At 45.0% G+C, this 17240-nt stretch overlaps 1 protein-coding gene across 1 annotated transcript in view; it reads left to right on the top strand.

Annotated features, from left to right (window-relative positions):
- CLCN1 (chloride voltage-gated channel 1) overlaps window positions 1-17240 on the top strand; it is a 1282884-nt gene that overhangs the window by 1099654 nt on the left and 165990 nt on the right. The window contains exon 21 of the mRNA XM_069650302.1: window positions 6178-6282. Within this exon, the coding sequence (XP_069506403.1) occupies window positions 6178-6282 (105 nt within the window). The remainder of the gene's footprint in view (window positions 1-6177; window positions 6283-17240) is intronic.

Below are 17240 nucleotides of genomic sequence, written 5' to 3'. Positions count from 1 at the left end.
CCGTTTCCTAGCTTGATGTCCTCCAACAAGCATTCTAGAAACAGCCCTGCCGTTTCCCAGCGTGAAGTCCTTCAGCAAGCATTCTAGAAACAGCCCTGCCATTTCCCAGCGTGATGTACCTTCAGCATGCATTCTAGAAACAGCCCTGCCATTTCCCACCCTTCATGTCCTTCAGCATACATTCTAGAACCAGCCCAGCCATTTCCCAGCATGATGTACCTTCAGCATGCATTCTAGAAACAGCCCTGCCATTTCCCACCCTTCATGTCCTTCAGCATACATTCTAGAACCAGCCCAGCCATTTCCCAGCATGATGTACCTTCAGCATGCATTCTAGAAAATGCCCTGCCATTTCCCACCCTTCATGTCCTTCAGCATGCATTCTAGAAACAGTCCTGCCGTTTCCCAGCTTGATGTCCTTCAGCATGCATTCTAGAAAAAGCCCTGCTGTTTCCCAGCTTGATGTCCTTCAGCAAGCATTCTAGAAACAGCCCTGCCATTTCCCAGCGTGATGTACCTTCAGCATGCATTCCAGAAACAGCACTGCCATTTCCCACCCTTCATGTCCTTCAGCATACATTCTAGAACCAGCCCAGCCATTTCCCAGCATGATGTACCTTCAGCATGCATTCTAGAAAATGCCCTGCCATTTCCCACCCTTCATGTCCTTCGGCATGCATTCTAGAAACAGTCCTGCCGTTTCCCAGCTTGATGTCCTTCAGCATGCATTCTAGAAAAAGCCCTGCTGTTTCCCAGCTTGGTGTCCTTCAGCATGCATTCTAGAAAAAGCCCTGCCATTTGCCACCCTTCATGTCCTTCAGCATGCATTCTAGAAACAGCCCAGCCATTTCCCAGCATGATGTACCTTCAGCATGCATTCTAGAAACAGCCCTGCCATTTCCCACCCTTCATGTCCTTCAGCATGCATTCTAGAAACAGTCCTGCCATTTCCCAGCTTGATGTCCTTCAGCATGCATTCTAGAAAAAGCCCTGCTGTTTCCCAGCTTGATGTCCTTCAGCATGCATTCTAGAAAAAGCCCTGCTGTTTCCCAGCTTGATGTCCTTCAGCATGCATTCTAGAAACAGCCCTGCCATTTCCCAGCTTCATCTCTACTGCTATCTTTTTTGTCTGCATCTTCAATTTAAAAGCCAATATCCAATTTAACACACCAAAGTGACCACCAAAACAATGAAAACCGCTTTCCCTTTCTCAAGGAGAATCTGTGTGCTTTTCCATTCCACCCAACACATGCTCATCTTAAACTTGTTCTAACGAGATGGCCAATTTATTTAAATAGTGCATAATAAAACCACCTATAATCTAGAGCCACAACTCCAAAATCAATATTGCTTTATCAATATGTGACCTTAGCAGAGGTCATGACCTTTGCCCAGTTTATGGCCCTAGGGATCTCTGCAGATCATGACATGGTGGCTGGTCAATATCCAATGGTAATCTGTGATCTATAAGGCTATAATAGTAGCCAGAAGTAATTTCTTATTTATCCTTCAACAACAAAGTGTAAATACACAGTACACAATTCATCACAATTTGTTAAATCAAACAAAAGTATACAGTCACATACCCTAAAAGTCAATTTAGAGCCCACAAAACATTAAGCAGCTTTTTCCAAAGATATTAATGCCTCTTTTGTTGGGGGACTTCAATACAACGAGCACAGTCAGGCATTAAATAATGAGTGGCCGCTGCATCCGTCGGGTGTAGCCGCGGCACAACAGTCTTGAGAGATCGACATTTTTGGGGGTGGGGAGGGAATGATACAGGCCTTCAGTTCTCCTTGACCTGTGTTCTTTGCACATCTCCCAGAGCTGGAATCTTCCAGAGTCCTCCCTTTTCTATGCATGCTCTTTCCAGCAAATGCACTTGTTCTGAGCACAGTAACCAACCTTCGTAGACAAGGTGACACCACATATTCTGGACCGCATCGATTGGACCACCCAACACTGTTAAAGCAAAAGAAAATATCGAGGCTGAGTACCACAAATTGAAATACACCAAACACGGGCTATAAAGATTCACAGATCTTTTATTCTACTGTACAGTTTACAAAGAAACATAGAAACAAATAGCTATCTGGCTCTCAACGCCCCGCAATGAGTACCAGCCCATCAGAGAGAGGAGAGAGAGTGCTGGACATCTAAACATTCGGGTTTTTATACAGTTTCGTCAATATTGTCCAGCCCCTCTACATGTTAATAATCTGCGGTCTAGAGTTAGTGCCTAGTTCACATACAGCTTATGCAATAATATGCATATGGATTACATGAGTTTATATTTCTGCGGTGATGCAATGACAACGTATGCTCTCAAATCCTACAACGAACATCTTTTACAACTATGTTACAATTGAGTTCGGCCTGTGTCTACGCTTGGCGTTTACTCTGCATTGTCCCAGACGTGTATTCCTGGATTAGTCTTGCGAGCACAGACAATGCTGGGACAACAGTTCATGCTCAGTACAAGGCCTCATTACCTAGTCCAAACAGTCAGCTCTTGGTCAGCCTAAACATTAACAGAACTCAAAGGTCGACAGGCTTGGTTGCATGTTGAAAACAAAGTCCACCATTTTAGAACAGAGAATCATACAAACAGAAATCAAAATGGTGGATGATTCTAAAATGGCGGCGAAGTCGATCCAAAATCGGAACTTTGCAATGCGGTTTTCTTCGCAGAGCGACTAGGTTTAGGCCAATATACATCAAAAGGAGGCAAATATGATTTCCCGTTTAACAACACATGCTCATGTAGACATGTAGGTGAGTACCAGATTCATGGAATCACTTAGAGGACGGACGCAGGGGTTACAAGTAAGGGTGCGGGAGGTCATTGAAGATAATCCTGAGATCATGTACGAGTCCACCAGGATATTTCCCCATTTCCAGCCATTTTCCTTTTCTGAAGATCAGATCAGGAGATTTTAAATCTCATTCTAAGATAAAGAATGCAACCGCTCAGTACCATGTACACTGACCCCATGCTGGAGAAAGCCACATGTCTTTGAATACATTTATTCAATAAATCAGTATGTGGTTGTGTCCCCATAATTTCTTTTAAGAGCATTTGATTGGAGCATGTCTAGTCAAAAGATCTGGACTAGTCGTCCAAGTTACCCATGAATCGCTGCTACTGGGGTGCACAATACTGGGCTCACACACGTGTTCACAGCCTTCACATTGTTTCATGTACATCTGACCCCAAGGGGCGGTCCTTTAGAGTAAAGGACTCTTAACTTTGGAGATATAAGCACTTACACTTTGTTTCAAGGCTTGAACTCCAAATTCAAAATTAAATTGAACTGGGCCTCTCAGCTTTATCTGACTTTATTTCGGCCCCCCTTTCGTGGCCTCGCCTCTCAACCCCCTGAGCTGCCAGTATCCATGTGTGCTACTCCTTAGTGTCCGCTGTAGGCCACATTTATCTCAGTTGGAAAGACATGCACCCTAAGGGGATCAGCAGGAGACGGGAGGCAGGTGTCCAACTTGGACTCCTTGCCTTCTCTCATGAGTCCCAACCCCTGGCCATGGCAACCGCTGCACTGGAGCCCCCCACCCCTGCAGTAGTCCACCCTGGCCATGGCAACTGCTGCACTGGAACCCCCTCCCATGCAGTAGTCCACCCTGGCCATGGCAACCGCTGCACTGGAGCCCCCTCACCCCTGCAGTAGTCCACCCGGGGCCAGGTTCACTAACCTTTGCATCAATGAATCGGGCTGGTTTTTATACTCTTTGATACACAACTTAAAAATGGAATGTGTTTACTGTCTTTCTTTTTATATCACACTGCAAACATATTAAAAAGAATGAGTGTGGATCATGCCTTCCCTAGTACAAACCGTTATACATAAGAGCGATGGACACCTAAACCTGCCTCTTCCAGAAATGGGGGCAAGTGCATTTCCTGAATTGGTAGCACGGGTGCAAATCTTACAACATCTAGCCCCAGGACCGCCTTCGTTGTTTAGTTTTGTCAAACCCTAAACAGTAATGGGAAGAGACCCCCCCGGAATCCCCTGTTACAGGGAGATATTTGTCAAACAAGGCTAGGAGCCCCTTACTCTCAACTCTCCTTCTAAAGCCACTGCTAGGGCCTGCTTGGCTCTATCCTTGAAGACGAGTGGCCAAGCGTTTGGTGTAGGTCTCACCAGTGATGGTAAAGAGGGCTGTAGGCCTAAAACAATGCAGCTCGCACTAGTTGCCCTTTTAAAAACAGGCCAATAACCCTTTGACTCCACGTCCCTGGTTATTGCTTTATTGATTTACAGGTAAATAAAGGAACCCCGGGAACAAGAAACCCCCATAACAGGCCCACCAGTAGTCTACTAATGCAGCCCAAACACAGCCTGTCTCGGGCAGTCCATGACATAGTCTAAAGGCTAAGGGTATTGCATCCCATAACACATCTTCATCTTTATGAAAACGCAAACATATACAAAATGATTGTCCATAAAACTCACATCCAGCACAATTTCGTAACCAATTAATTATGCATCTTATGTTGATTTAATCTCTTTCACTGGCAAGAAAACACATTTTCTAATCTCACTGTGAATCACACACATACAATGCCATGTCAGTGGACATTACATGACAATGTATCATGTTATCACAATCTACTCTACATGTTTCTGTTCCTTTAGAGCAAACTAGCGGAAAGGCCCACGTGCACGGGCTAATGTGCGTAAAGGAAGACATTTTCAGAGTGTAGATATATTATGTGGTGTATGTTAATGTAATTTATGAATAGAAAGAAAATGTAAAGGATCTTGCTCCTTTTACACAGAGGAGTAGTAACCTCTAACAAAATCTCACAGAATCCGTTCAAAGTTCAACATAGTACATTTGGCCAGTTGTTGTATGTGCTCCGCTCCTCATTGTCTTGGATTACACGTACAGGTTTTGGACTCAAATATATGATTCTGAGGGATGTCAGATTAATACAATTCATGGCCAGCATGATTCTCTTCATGCAACTTCAATGATGCTGTTAAAGTGGCATCCCTGTCTTGGGCATTTACTTGCAACTAATTGGATGTTATCATTTTTTAAATACACATTTTTGTTATTGAAATACACATTTTGTTTGCCTGCAAGATGAACTCGAAGTCTTATTATTGTATGCATAAGGCAACAGCTCCCTCTAGTGGTGATGACAGGTGAAGCGGGCGCATGACAACGGCAGACAAACATACATCTGGCCTTTTATTGTATAGTATGTTATGATGTGGAACTTTCCTCAGGAGCTAGAGTTCAGGGTGTTCGGTCCATTGGCGTGAAACAATGCCTTTACCATCTGTAATAGGACTGTTTTTGTAATTGCCCTCAAACTACATCTAGTACAATTAATTAGAGGCTGAAAAAAGGCTATTTTTGATTTACCAAGATCGTATTTCCTCAAATCCCATATAAACAATAAACTGTAGATTTATCCATCCATCTGTGAAAACACAACTATCAATAATCATTGGACTCTTATATCACAAGGTAACGTTACTCATAAACATGGGCTTACCACTTGCCGCTCCTTCGTTGATGTCATGTTCCTATCTCCTGCATAGAAGGTGGTGTACATGTATAGTTTCACCGTAACATCTAAATTACATTTAAAAAAACTATTTTTGGCTGATTGTTTAAAAAAAAGGCAAATGTCAATACATGCACAACCTTATTGTCTCAGGGAAATAACATTTTGTTTTCAATTGTCAATTTACCAAATCTAGATCATCCGTTTCCACCGATTTCTTGAAAATATGGCATCAGATTTGGTCGCGTCTGTATTAAGATTAGATTGAAAACAGTGTTTGTAAACAACCTCTGCAAATAATACCAGGGCCTGACGTCTCTCGCACTGCACAAGGATGAGCCAGACCCCGTATAGTTACATATTCACCACCAGAGGCCAAGGTGGACCCCCTGTGCCACCTGTGACACCTGCTGGAATAGTGAAGAGACCATCTATAGCTAATGTCCCACTTTTCACCAGCAGATGGCAGGCTGCAACCCCATTCTCATTACAGAAGAAGCTCTGTAGCTGCCGTTCCGCCTCCCACCACCGGTGGCGCCGTGTGACCTGCCCGTGAATGAATGGCTGTGGTGGTTGGTGACAGAGACGTGCTTGCATCGACATTCTCCAAGGTCTCACTGTCATCTCTCTCACAGATCAGAGCCTGGGAGGAGCATGAATTAGACCAACTCGCCTGCTTCGACACCTGTCGCATTGACCCCTCACCCTTCCAGCTGGTGGAAAGGACATCGTTACACAAGGTGAGGGATATCTTACTCCACAGGCCATTCACCCATGCATGTATGGTTTTCTCACACATACACACCAAGTGCACGCTAATGCAAGAAGTCACATTCCCAGGTGCACTCTCCAACATTATGCATGCAAGCAGTCACATTCCCAGGTGCACTCTCCAACATTATGCATGCAAGAAGTCACATTCCCAGGTGCATTCACCAACATTATGCATGCAAGAAGTCACATTCCCAGTTGAACTCACCAACATTATGCATGCAAGCAGTCGCATTCCCAGGTGCACTCTCCAACATTATGCATGCAAGAAGTCACATTCCCAGGTGCATTCACCAACATTATGCATGCAAGAAGTCACATTCCCAGTTGAACTCACCAACATTATGCATGCAAGACGTCACATTCTCAGGTGCACTCTCCAACATCATGCATGCAAGAAGTCACATTCCCAGGTGCATTCACCAACATTAGGCATGCAAGAAGTCACATTCCCAGGTGCACTCTCCAACATTATGCATGCAAGAAGTCACATTCCCAGGTGCACTCACCAACATTATGCATGAAAGAAGTCACATTCCCAGGTGCATTCACCAACATTATGCATGCAAGAAGTCACATTCCCAGTTGAACTCACCAACATTATGCATGCAAGCAGTCGCATTCCCAGGTGCACTCTCCAACATTATGCATGCAAGAAGTCACATTCCCAGGTGCATTCACCAACATTATGCATGCAAGAAGTCACATTCCCAGTTGAACTCACCAACATTATGCATGCAAGACGTCACATTCTCAGGTGCACTCTCCAACATCATGCATGCAAGAAGTCACATTCCCAGGTGCATTCACCAACATTAGGCATGCAAGAAGTCACATTCCCAGGTGCACTCTCCAACATTATGCATGCAAGAAGTCACATTCCCAGGTGCATTCACCAACATTATGCATGAAAGAAGTCACATTCCCAGGTGCACTCACCAACATTATGCATGCAAGAAGTCACATTCCCGGGTGCACTCACCAACATTATGCATGCAAGAAGTCACATTCCCAGATGCACTCACCAACATTATGCATGCAAGAAGTCACATACATTCCCAGGTGCTCTCTCCAACAATATGCATACTGGAGCTCTCACCCTGCTGGAGAGTTATAAGGGAGCGCGCACATGGCGCTGAATTGTGCATCCAAGTACATCTTTGAAATAAAAGGCCCTGGAGTGCTCAAGGCTTTCCATGTCTTCTTTAGTTGGATAATATTAAAATGTATTATAAACATGTTGTAAGGTGCTAGGTGAGTCCAGGTCATTGGGAAGTACTTAGTTCTGCCCTGGCCTTTGCTCTTAGTTTAATTTTACGTAATTCTATTTTATTTGATTAAATTGACTCATGACTAAACGATCAGAGTGTCCTCGAGATACAGTAATCTGGTAACCGTCAATGTTTTAAAGCTACTCACTCTTACATATTGAAGGTACTCTTTTCACTGTCTCACATCTTCCTGGTAAGTGTGAATGTTTGAGTGATTTGCAATAGCTGCACCTGGGCTTGAAGCCAGAAGAAATCTCATGATCCAACTCAATGCACTGATCCAGGAAGTAAAGAGCCCTTCTTTTGAAACTGATTTGCATATTTCAATGATACCTATTTGCTGCGCCCACAAAAGTGATTTGCATTTTTTGTAGCATTTCAAATCTTAAAACAATGATTGCAAGCAGATGCCTTTATCATTCAGTTTCTTTTGTTGTGTGTCTGTCTATGCCTCGAAAGTTCAATAGTAAAAATCTTAAGATTGCTGTTGGGCTCAGACCACCTTTTGCAAATGGGCATTTGGTTGAATTGTGACTTTTAATTACTTAAAGGTATACAACAGCCTATACACATTAAATTCAAGCTTTGCTCTGGTCTGTGTGATGATGCCACATTAAAGTAAGGTCATCTCCTTTTGTTGTAAGGACACATGTTGTCTGCCCACGTGTATAAGGGGCACTCCAGCCCGGGCTAGGGATCCTGGTGACAGCACTGCTTTTATTGTCGATTTAGCCAAAAGAGTTTCAGTGTTGATCAATAACTGGACATGTTTCAGGATGTGTTGTCCCCATTACAAAAGGGCTCAACACATCCTGCCACCTATGAAGCAAAACTAGTGGCATGCCAAGGAGTGTTTCACATGGGGACGGACACATGGCCTTTGGGTGTTTGACCATTACCCATCATTTCCAGGCCCGTCCCATTTCTAGGCCATGAGCCAGAGTGATTTCTTAATAGTTGGCCTTGTGTGGTGCTTCGTGCCTGGGGCTATACGCAAGGAATGATGCAGGTGTCCCACCTGTACGTGTTGCTAATTAATATACTTCAATTATGGGTCACGTGTGATTGGACCGTGTTTGTAATATTTTCACCTTGCATTTATTAGTATTTAAGGTAATATTAACATGAGGTTTATGGTGTCGTTCACCACTTGGGACACTCCTGAGCTATTCTTGATAGAATTTTTGACTTGTAATCGTCCTGCACCTGACTTATAAAGGCTGGTTGTTCTCTAAATTAATCTTAAGAATTAGGATTGCGTCTTGTGAACCGTTTTCTCGTGCTTTCACTGCAAACTTCCTACCCTCTCTTTTTCATGGTAACCTTAGCTTGGGCTGCTAGCTACTGTCTAAGCTTGGCACAGAATCTGTATTTTGTTATTTTAGCATTTTGAGTTCTCGTAAAGTCTTAAGGCCTTTCATTTACTTAGAAGCGTGTTGCAGCTTCCATTTTGGAAAAGATGTCTGCGCATTAATCTGACGTTTCTATGTTGGTGAGTTATATTTGCGTACCGTTCATGTTACATTCTGCGAATACGTTGCTTGTGTTAGTATTCTTCATATCTTTAAGGATGCCATGTTACTATTCTCCATGTATAAGTGCATATGTGACCTAATATTGCGGCCTCTATTGTGAGGGCATATTTGCTTCATATCTAATGCATGCACGTGTATTGCTTTGTTGTTAGTTTGTTTATTCTTGCCATCTTTAGCTGAGATCGTGTCCATCTCCTGTTGTACTTGTCTGGATTATGGGCAGTACGGTTGCCTTAGTGAGAAACGTTTCTCAACTGGAACATATTGAATGAGGGGAGGGGCAGAAGCTACGGCTGACGCATTCATCTACCTCTCAACAAACTAATCCAGTAACGTTTTGAGGGCACTTTCTCTTAGAATTTGTTTTCAAATAATGGGTTGAAGTCATGGATTTTGCAGAAAACATTTCAGAAAAAGTGGCCACCCGTGTAGAATTTGCACTCGGTTCTACAGGGAAACACACAGAACACTCCAAAAGTTGCAATGCAACCAACAGTACACATGAGCTTTTTGCAACACGTGTTGGTGCTGGCTGTCCCCAAAGAAAAACCCTGAGGCTTGTCTCCACAATGTATTCCAACATTACAGTGCTTTAAAACAGACCCTGCTCAAATCCTATCAATCATGAGGTTCTTCCTTGTTGTGTGGAAAGAAAGTAATCAGCCTGATCTCAACAATACATGCCAGCGTTGCCTCTGTAAAGCCCATTTTTATGCTGCTAGTGCCCACAGCAAACACGAGGACTGACAATCCGCTGTAACTCTTATGGAGCTGAGATTTAATGTAATGAAAGGCTTACGGCTGCATTGTTTGCAGGTGTGCTGCCAGGTGCGCATCCAGACCTAAACTTTGGGAGAGCTAAGGATTCAAACATTGAGGGGCGTGGTGGGATCTTTGAGGGAAGTGAAAAGTTATTTCTATAGAGTGCACTTCCTGTTCTCACCAAGGAAGGTTTTTCTGAGCTAATGTCAAAGTAGCTGCAAATGGTCCACTTTAAAGCACATTTGCCATTGACATGATGGGATTTAAAGGCCAAATGCAATGTTTTAATGATACCTACCAGTAGGGTAATGCCGTGGTTGTGATGTGGTGTGTGGTTGACTTTGTCGGTTTCTTGTTCCTTGGGCTTGTCCAGCTGCATTGTGCCATAATTCCCAGGGTAACTGAGCGGCGCTACATTAGGATAGCCGTTGAGGTGTGTAAGGAAGGCATGGTATCAAACAGCAAAGACAGACACAAGTGATCACAGTTCAAGGGTGTTTTATGAACTTCAATGGGTTGGGTGAACACCTGTCTAACCTAAATCTAAGGATGGGAGCAAGGTACGACCATCAAATAATAACGCAGCCCTAATGAGTCTCTGTCAACATAATAGGGCCTATACTAATAAACCTATTGCCAATCCTTACTCTAATAACAAATGGATGTGGGAAAGTAATGGAGGCAAAAGAAATAGTACTCATGAAATAATATGTCAGGACGGTTGAGCAGTTGGCTTCCCTTCCCCACTTTTTCAGCACAGGGTAAGATGGCACGTTCGAGCTTTGCACACACTCTGGCTTCTCTGACACGAGGATACAGTTCAATGCACAGACATCAGGGCCTTCTGCCAAAGCCTCTTTCACAATAACAGTCTATTACTGCAGAGGGCCTGTCGTAACAAACAAATATCCACTCTTATCAGGATCTTCACATGGACAAGTTCTCGCTTTCAGTGTTCATCATGGGTCTCCCTCTTTCAGGCTTACACCCCCTTTTTACCACAATGCTTGCACTTGGTCTCCCTTGTTTGGGCTCGGACCCAGAATCTTCCTCATTCGGGCTCAGATCATGGATCCCCCTCGTTTGGGCTCGATTCCCTTTTGCACAATATTCACATTTGGCCTCCCTTGTTGGGGCTCGGACCATGTAATCTCATGTTCTACAGTTTCCTCTTGATATCAAAATCGAAGACTTTTGAATGTGCAATGGGTTTTGCTTAAACCGTCACAGGACCTCTTCGATTCACTTTACACTATGTTCTGATCAATCTTCTACTTTCCTTTTTACCACTTCTTGGTGGGATACCTTACAAAGACCTTTGTTTGAGCATATTCAAGGTGCCGGACCACGCTGTCAACGGTATTGTATCTTTCCTTCTCAAGTTCAAACATTCATCAGCTCTTAAGCTTTACTCGGATCTTTTATCACACACGTTTAACAATTTTCATTCCAGCGCAGATTATGCAGATTATAAAATGTTGTCGCTTGCAAACTTGACTTCAACACAGACCGGTCTTGCATCAGTCTCCCCAACTCACGGGCTGTGTTGATCGCTCTGGCGCTTCTTGGTTCTTGATTCTTGATGCCAAGGACCAAACAACGGCGGCTGCTGCTCCTCCCCACCTTGATCAGTTACTTGGGAGGGCCTCCAGTATCTCTGACACACAATGCAGAATTCTTCAGTCTGGTTTCCTGCTCTTACGCTTTCTGACTCAAAGGTTTCTTGAAATGAACGGCTTCTTGCTGAAAAAAAGGTCGTGTTTCCTCCTTGTGAACCCTGCTTGGTTTACCGTCTTTCTCCCCTTGTTCAGCTGCTGACTCAAAACTGCTGTTCATTCATGTGCTTTGCCTTGGTCAGAGTGTGCTCTTCTGCTCCACCTTTTATCCATGTGGGGACGTTTAATGTAAGCAAGGTATGAGTGATTGTCAGTAATCGCCTGGCTTCACCTGACCATAGCGGGACATGCCAGGTACACTCCTCGGGGGAGAGTCTGTTTTCTCCCAGAGTGGAAGTGTTTGTGAATGTCATGATGCCCGCTCCCGGGGAGCCGGTTCAAGCCCTGCGTCCCCAAAAGCGGACATCCAGTCCCCAAGGAAGGACCCAGCAACCCCATATAGGGGCCCTTTGGACAGTGTCCTGGCGCCTATGGTGCCAGGCTCATAAAAGACATCAGTCCTGGCGCCATAGGCGCCAGGCTCATTATGGGAGTGCTTGGGTGCACTTACCTGATGCAGACCATGCTGCAGGATCCCAGCCTCCTTGAGGCCTGAAAGGAACTACTTTACCTGTGGGACTAATTTACCATCCGGGCGTGGTCGGGGAAGGATACATACCTGATTGGAGGAAGGATACATACCTGGAACTTCTTCCAAGGCTATTTAAACCCCACCCGAACAGCCACACGTGCTTCGCGTTGTTCTGCATCTAGCAGCTGGACGCTCACTGTGTCTGCTCCTGCATCATGACTTCTGCCACGCCTGCCAGCATCCTGGATCACCTGCAAAGGAAGAGAAGAAGAGAACAGAAGAAGGAAAAGTCCTTACCTGCTAAATCCGCATCCCGGAGACATCTCGCCGACAATCCTGAAAAGGAAAACTTTTATTTAAAAGCTCATCGCGTCGATCGCTGCAGCGCCGCATTCCACTCACCTTTACAGGACGCCTCCATGTTCAGCAGCGATCATCCGGATTCGCAGTCACGCCCCAGCGCCTAGGGAGAAAAAGACCAGAACAAAAGGTGAGAGAGAGAAGGGAATAAGGAAAGCTAAATCTCCATGTTAAGACTTACCTGTTGATTCATTCCCTCTTCATTTCGGGTCCGCGCCGCAGCCTGGCATTTCCGGACCCCGGCCCCTAAGGGGAAAAAGAGACATCAGCGTTAATGAGCGAATGAAAAGACATTACCAAAAAACGCTCATTAAAGACTTACCTGATTTCTACAAAGATTTCACCTCTCATCTCGGGTCGGTGCCTGTTCCCCGGCATTCCGTACCCCGGCCCCTATGGGGAAAAAGACACTAGCATTAGTACATTAATGCATGGACACAAGGGGAACCTCTTATCAAAAAAACTTACCTGGAAGCCAAGCAAGTTTGGTTCTCACCAATCCGAAAATCCAGTGAAGTAACTGGATACCAACGCGCCCCTGCATCAGAAGCAGGATGGAGAGCTCGTCCTTCCAGACCCTAAGAAGGATACTTCTGTGAGCCAGATATGCCAGATTTGGGGGCCCGGTCCAGTCCGTCTTCTGAAACCTGCGCATCACCTTAGAAGAGGTCACAGCAGCGCGAACCAGGTCAGCGCCTCCGTGGGAGTCAGGTGAGCGTTATAAAACGCAAAGCCTTCCTACAAATTCCCACCCAGGCGCTATGGAAAGTTCTGAGACTGATTAGTTGGCCCAATTACTGGGGGAATTACGGGCCGACGTACATGCCGCTCGTCAAGAGACTAATGCCCTCAGGAGGGAATTAATAATATCAAAGGAAAGAACTGATGACTTGGCCAGACAGCTTTTGCAAGGTCAAGCTGGGCAAACTCCTCTACCCGGTTCCGGAGGGAACCCCGCTCCTGTGGTTTCCAGTAACCCTGTACAGATTAATCTACCTGGAAACATGCCGCTGGCCCCACCCGAACGCTTTGCTGGGGACCCCAAATGATTTGCCGTATTCATGAATCAGTGTCGTTTGCACTTCCTATGCAGACCTGGGGCCTTCCCTAATGATCAGACCAAGGTAGCCTTTGTATTGTCATATCTCAGCGGCTGCGCTGCCGATTGGTCAGTTCCACTGGTTACTCAAGATGACCCGATTCTCTGTGATTTTCAAAGGTTTCAAGCAAGCATGGAAAGGTTATTTGCTCGACACTCTCAGGGGCAGGCTCTGGATGACGAACTTCTATCCCTGCGACAGGGCAATCAGGACCTCCTATCCTATATTGCAACCTTTAATAGACTAATTGTGGAAACGGGATGGCCAGAGGATAAAAGAGTCACGTTGTTTTATCGAGGCCTACGCGGAGAACTTAAAGATGTCTTGGCCCAAGTTGTAAATCCGCCCTAAGAATGCACAGAGTATATAGACTTAGTGGTCCAATTGGATCACAGACTTCAAAACAGAAAAGCAGATCGGTCCAGGTTTGAGACGCGGGTGTTGGTCAAGACCCATGCTAATCCCAAGGGAGTTGATGTCTCTGAGCCTATGCAAATTGGAGGGGTTAAAGGACCCTTAACTCAAAAGGAACGTGAAAGGAGGCGGCAGTTAAAATGATGTCTTTATTGTGGGAATTCTGGACACTTTCTACGAGATTGCCCGGCAAAACCGCCCCGAAAGGCGGTAGGAGCCACTGATAAAAACCATGAAGACTCTGTTTCGGGAAACGACTCCGCCCGACAAGTGTAGGGGTCCGCTTGCCGAGCTTGAAAACTAACTCTCAGACCTCGCATTTCATTGTGCCAATGGTTCTCGTAGATCCAGAACAGCCTGAGCGGTTGCATGCAATAAAGGCATACATCGATAGTGGGGCTATTGGAAACTATGTGGATCGTGAATTGGTCTCTAGGATTAACCTCCCTCTCTGTCCTAAAACCAGCAAAGATGTCATCACCACAGTCGATGGAACTGAAATTGCCTCTGGACCGGTAACACATTCCACTACTGAGGTGACTCTTATTGGTCCCGACGGCCATCGGGAGGGTGTTGTGTTTGATGTAATCAAGGCTCCACAGTTTCAGGTTACTCTTGGAATCCCTTGGTTAGAGACACATAATCCTCGAATTGATTGGCGAGCTAAGAGAATAACCTTCCTGGATTGTACACAAACCTGCTACCCAGAAAACCTGAAGATTAATCTAGCATCTGTAACCTCTGCCTCCATGCAACTACCTCCGGAATACCAAGACTTTCAGGACGTCTTCCAAAAGGAACAGGCCAACACGTTACCTCCTCACAGATCGTACGATTGCCAAATCAATCTGGTGCCCGGTGCACAACCCCCTTGTAGCAGGATTTATGCCCTTACCGAACCTGAGAACCTGCATTTGAGACAATATTTGGATCAATACCTAGCTAATGGTTTTATTCGCCCGTCAAAGTCCCCGGCATCCTCGGCTTTGTTCTTCATGCCCAAAAAAGAAGGCGACCTTAGAACTTGTATCGATTACCGCGCATTGAAACAGATAACGGTTAAAAACCGTTATCCTCTGCCTCTGATCCCTGAACTCCTTGACCAGGTGAAGGATGCTTGCATATACACCAAGTTAGATCTCCGGGGGGCTTATCATCTGGTACGAGTTAAAGAAGGCGACGAATGGAAAACTGCCTTCCTTACTAAATACGGATTATTCGAGTACCAGGTGATGCCTTTTGGATTGTGTAGCGCACCGGCTGCCTTCCAATACTTCATGAATGATGTCCTTCGGGAACTCATCGATGTTTGTGTTGTCGTATATATCGATGACATTCTGGTGTACTCCTCTTCGGAATCTGATCACAGAAAACACGTCAGGGCAGTACTTGAAAAACTGCGCCAACACAAACTATTTTCTAAATTGGAGAAATGTGTTTTCCATACCACAGAAGTCGAGTTTCTAGGTTTCATCCTGACACCCAAAGGAGTCCGAATGGACTCAAGAAAAGTGGATGCCATCCTCAAATGGCCATCACCTAGCTCTGTAAAAGGGGTTCAAATCATGCTTGGCTTTGCCAATTTCTATCGCAGGTTTATCCCGGAATTTTCACGCGTGGTACAACCCATTACTGCACTCTTGAGGAAAAATAAACGTTTTGAATGGTCTGAAGAAGCCGAGCAGGCCTTTCAGGATTTAAAAGCTAAGTTTACCTCCGCACCTATATTGAAACACCCGCGTCCAGATCTCCCTTATGTCGTCGAGACTGACGCATCCAGCCTAGCCATGGGAGCTGTCCTGTCCCAAAGAGATCCCGAAACCGACCAACTGCATCCCGTAGCATTTTGGTCCAAAAAATTCTCGGCACCCGGGGTTAATTATGCAATCACGGACAAAGAACTGTTAGCCATTAAGTCCGCTTTTAAAGCCTGGCGGCATTATCTGCTTGGCGCTCGACATACCATCACAGTGATCACTGATCACCGGAATTTACAGTATTTGAAAACCGCCAAGGCTCAGTCATCACGGCAGCTCCGATGGGCTTTGTTTTTCGCTGAATTTGATTTCGTGATTACCTATTGACCTGGCTGCAAGAATGGCAAAGCAGATGCCTTATCCCGAATTGGAATGGGAGAATGTGATACAAACTCAGAACCAGTACCAATAATTCCCGAACAGAGGATTCTAGGCATGACTTCGTTACAGACGCTTGAAGACATTCAAGCCAGAGTGAAACAACTCCTGGACCCTACAACCTTACAGGATTGGATACAAAAGGGATCAGACTTTACCATAGATAATGGTTTACCTTATTTCCAAGGACGCTTATTCCTGCTACATAAGGAATTACACGAACTTGTTATTTCCGGTTATCATGATACATTAATAGAGGGACACCCCGGTATTGCCAAGACAGAGGAAAAGGTGAAACGACAATTTTGGTGGCCCTCTTGGCGAAAAGATGTTAAATCTTTTGTGATGTCCTGTGGTGTTTGCACCCAAAATAAAAGTCAAAAGAAAAGACCAGCCGGTCTCCTTCAACCTCTAGACATACCGCCAGCACCCTGGCACACCCTATCAATGGATTTTATTACGGACCTGCCTCCTTGTTCGGGGTACAATACTATTCTGGTAATTGTGGATTTGTTTTCCAAAATGGCCCACTTTATTCCTTTGAAAGGTTTACCTTCAGCTTCTGTCCTAGCCAAAGAATTCCTCGAAAATATTGTTCGGCTACATGGATTCCCATCTATACTAATCTCTGACCGGGGAAGCCAATTCATTTCCCACTTCTGGCGCAAATGTTGTCAAATATCGCAGATCGACGTAAGATTATCGACCAGTCACCACCCTCAGACCGATGGTCAGACTGAGAGGACAAATCAGACCCTTGAGCAGTACTTACGGTGTATGTTACAGCAATCTGAAAGCAACTGGAAAGACATTCTTTGGATAGCCGAATACGCATATAATAATTCGGTACACTCTGGAACTGGCCACAGTCCTTTTTATACTTTGTTTGGGCATCACCCTCGAACCTCAAACCTTGACTCACCTCAGAACCTCGGAATGCCTGCAGTAGAACATCTGCATTCTACAATTACCCAAGCCTTCAAAGAGGCAACTACGCATTTACAACAAGCCAAGAGAAAATACAAGGAGAATGCTGATCTACATCGGAGTGAAGCACCTCCGTATCAGATTGGGAATCAAGTGTGGTTAGCTACCAGACATTT

This window comes from Ambystoma mexicanum, chromosome 3p (assembly GCF_040938575.1).
Source record: "Ambystoma mexicanum isolate Mex_15411 chromosome 3p, UKY_AmexF1_1, whole genome shotgun sequence".
Taxonomy (NCBI): domain Eukaryota; kingdom Metazoa; phylum Chordata; class Amphibia; order Caudata; family Ambystomatidae; genus Ambystoma; species Ambystoma mexicanum.
The sequence above is the reverse complement of the archived record's forward strand: the minus strand, read 5'-3'. Positions and strand labels throughout refer to the sequence as shown.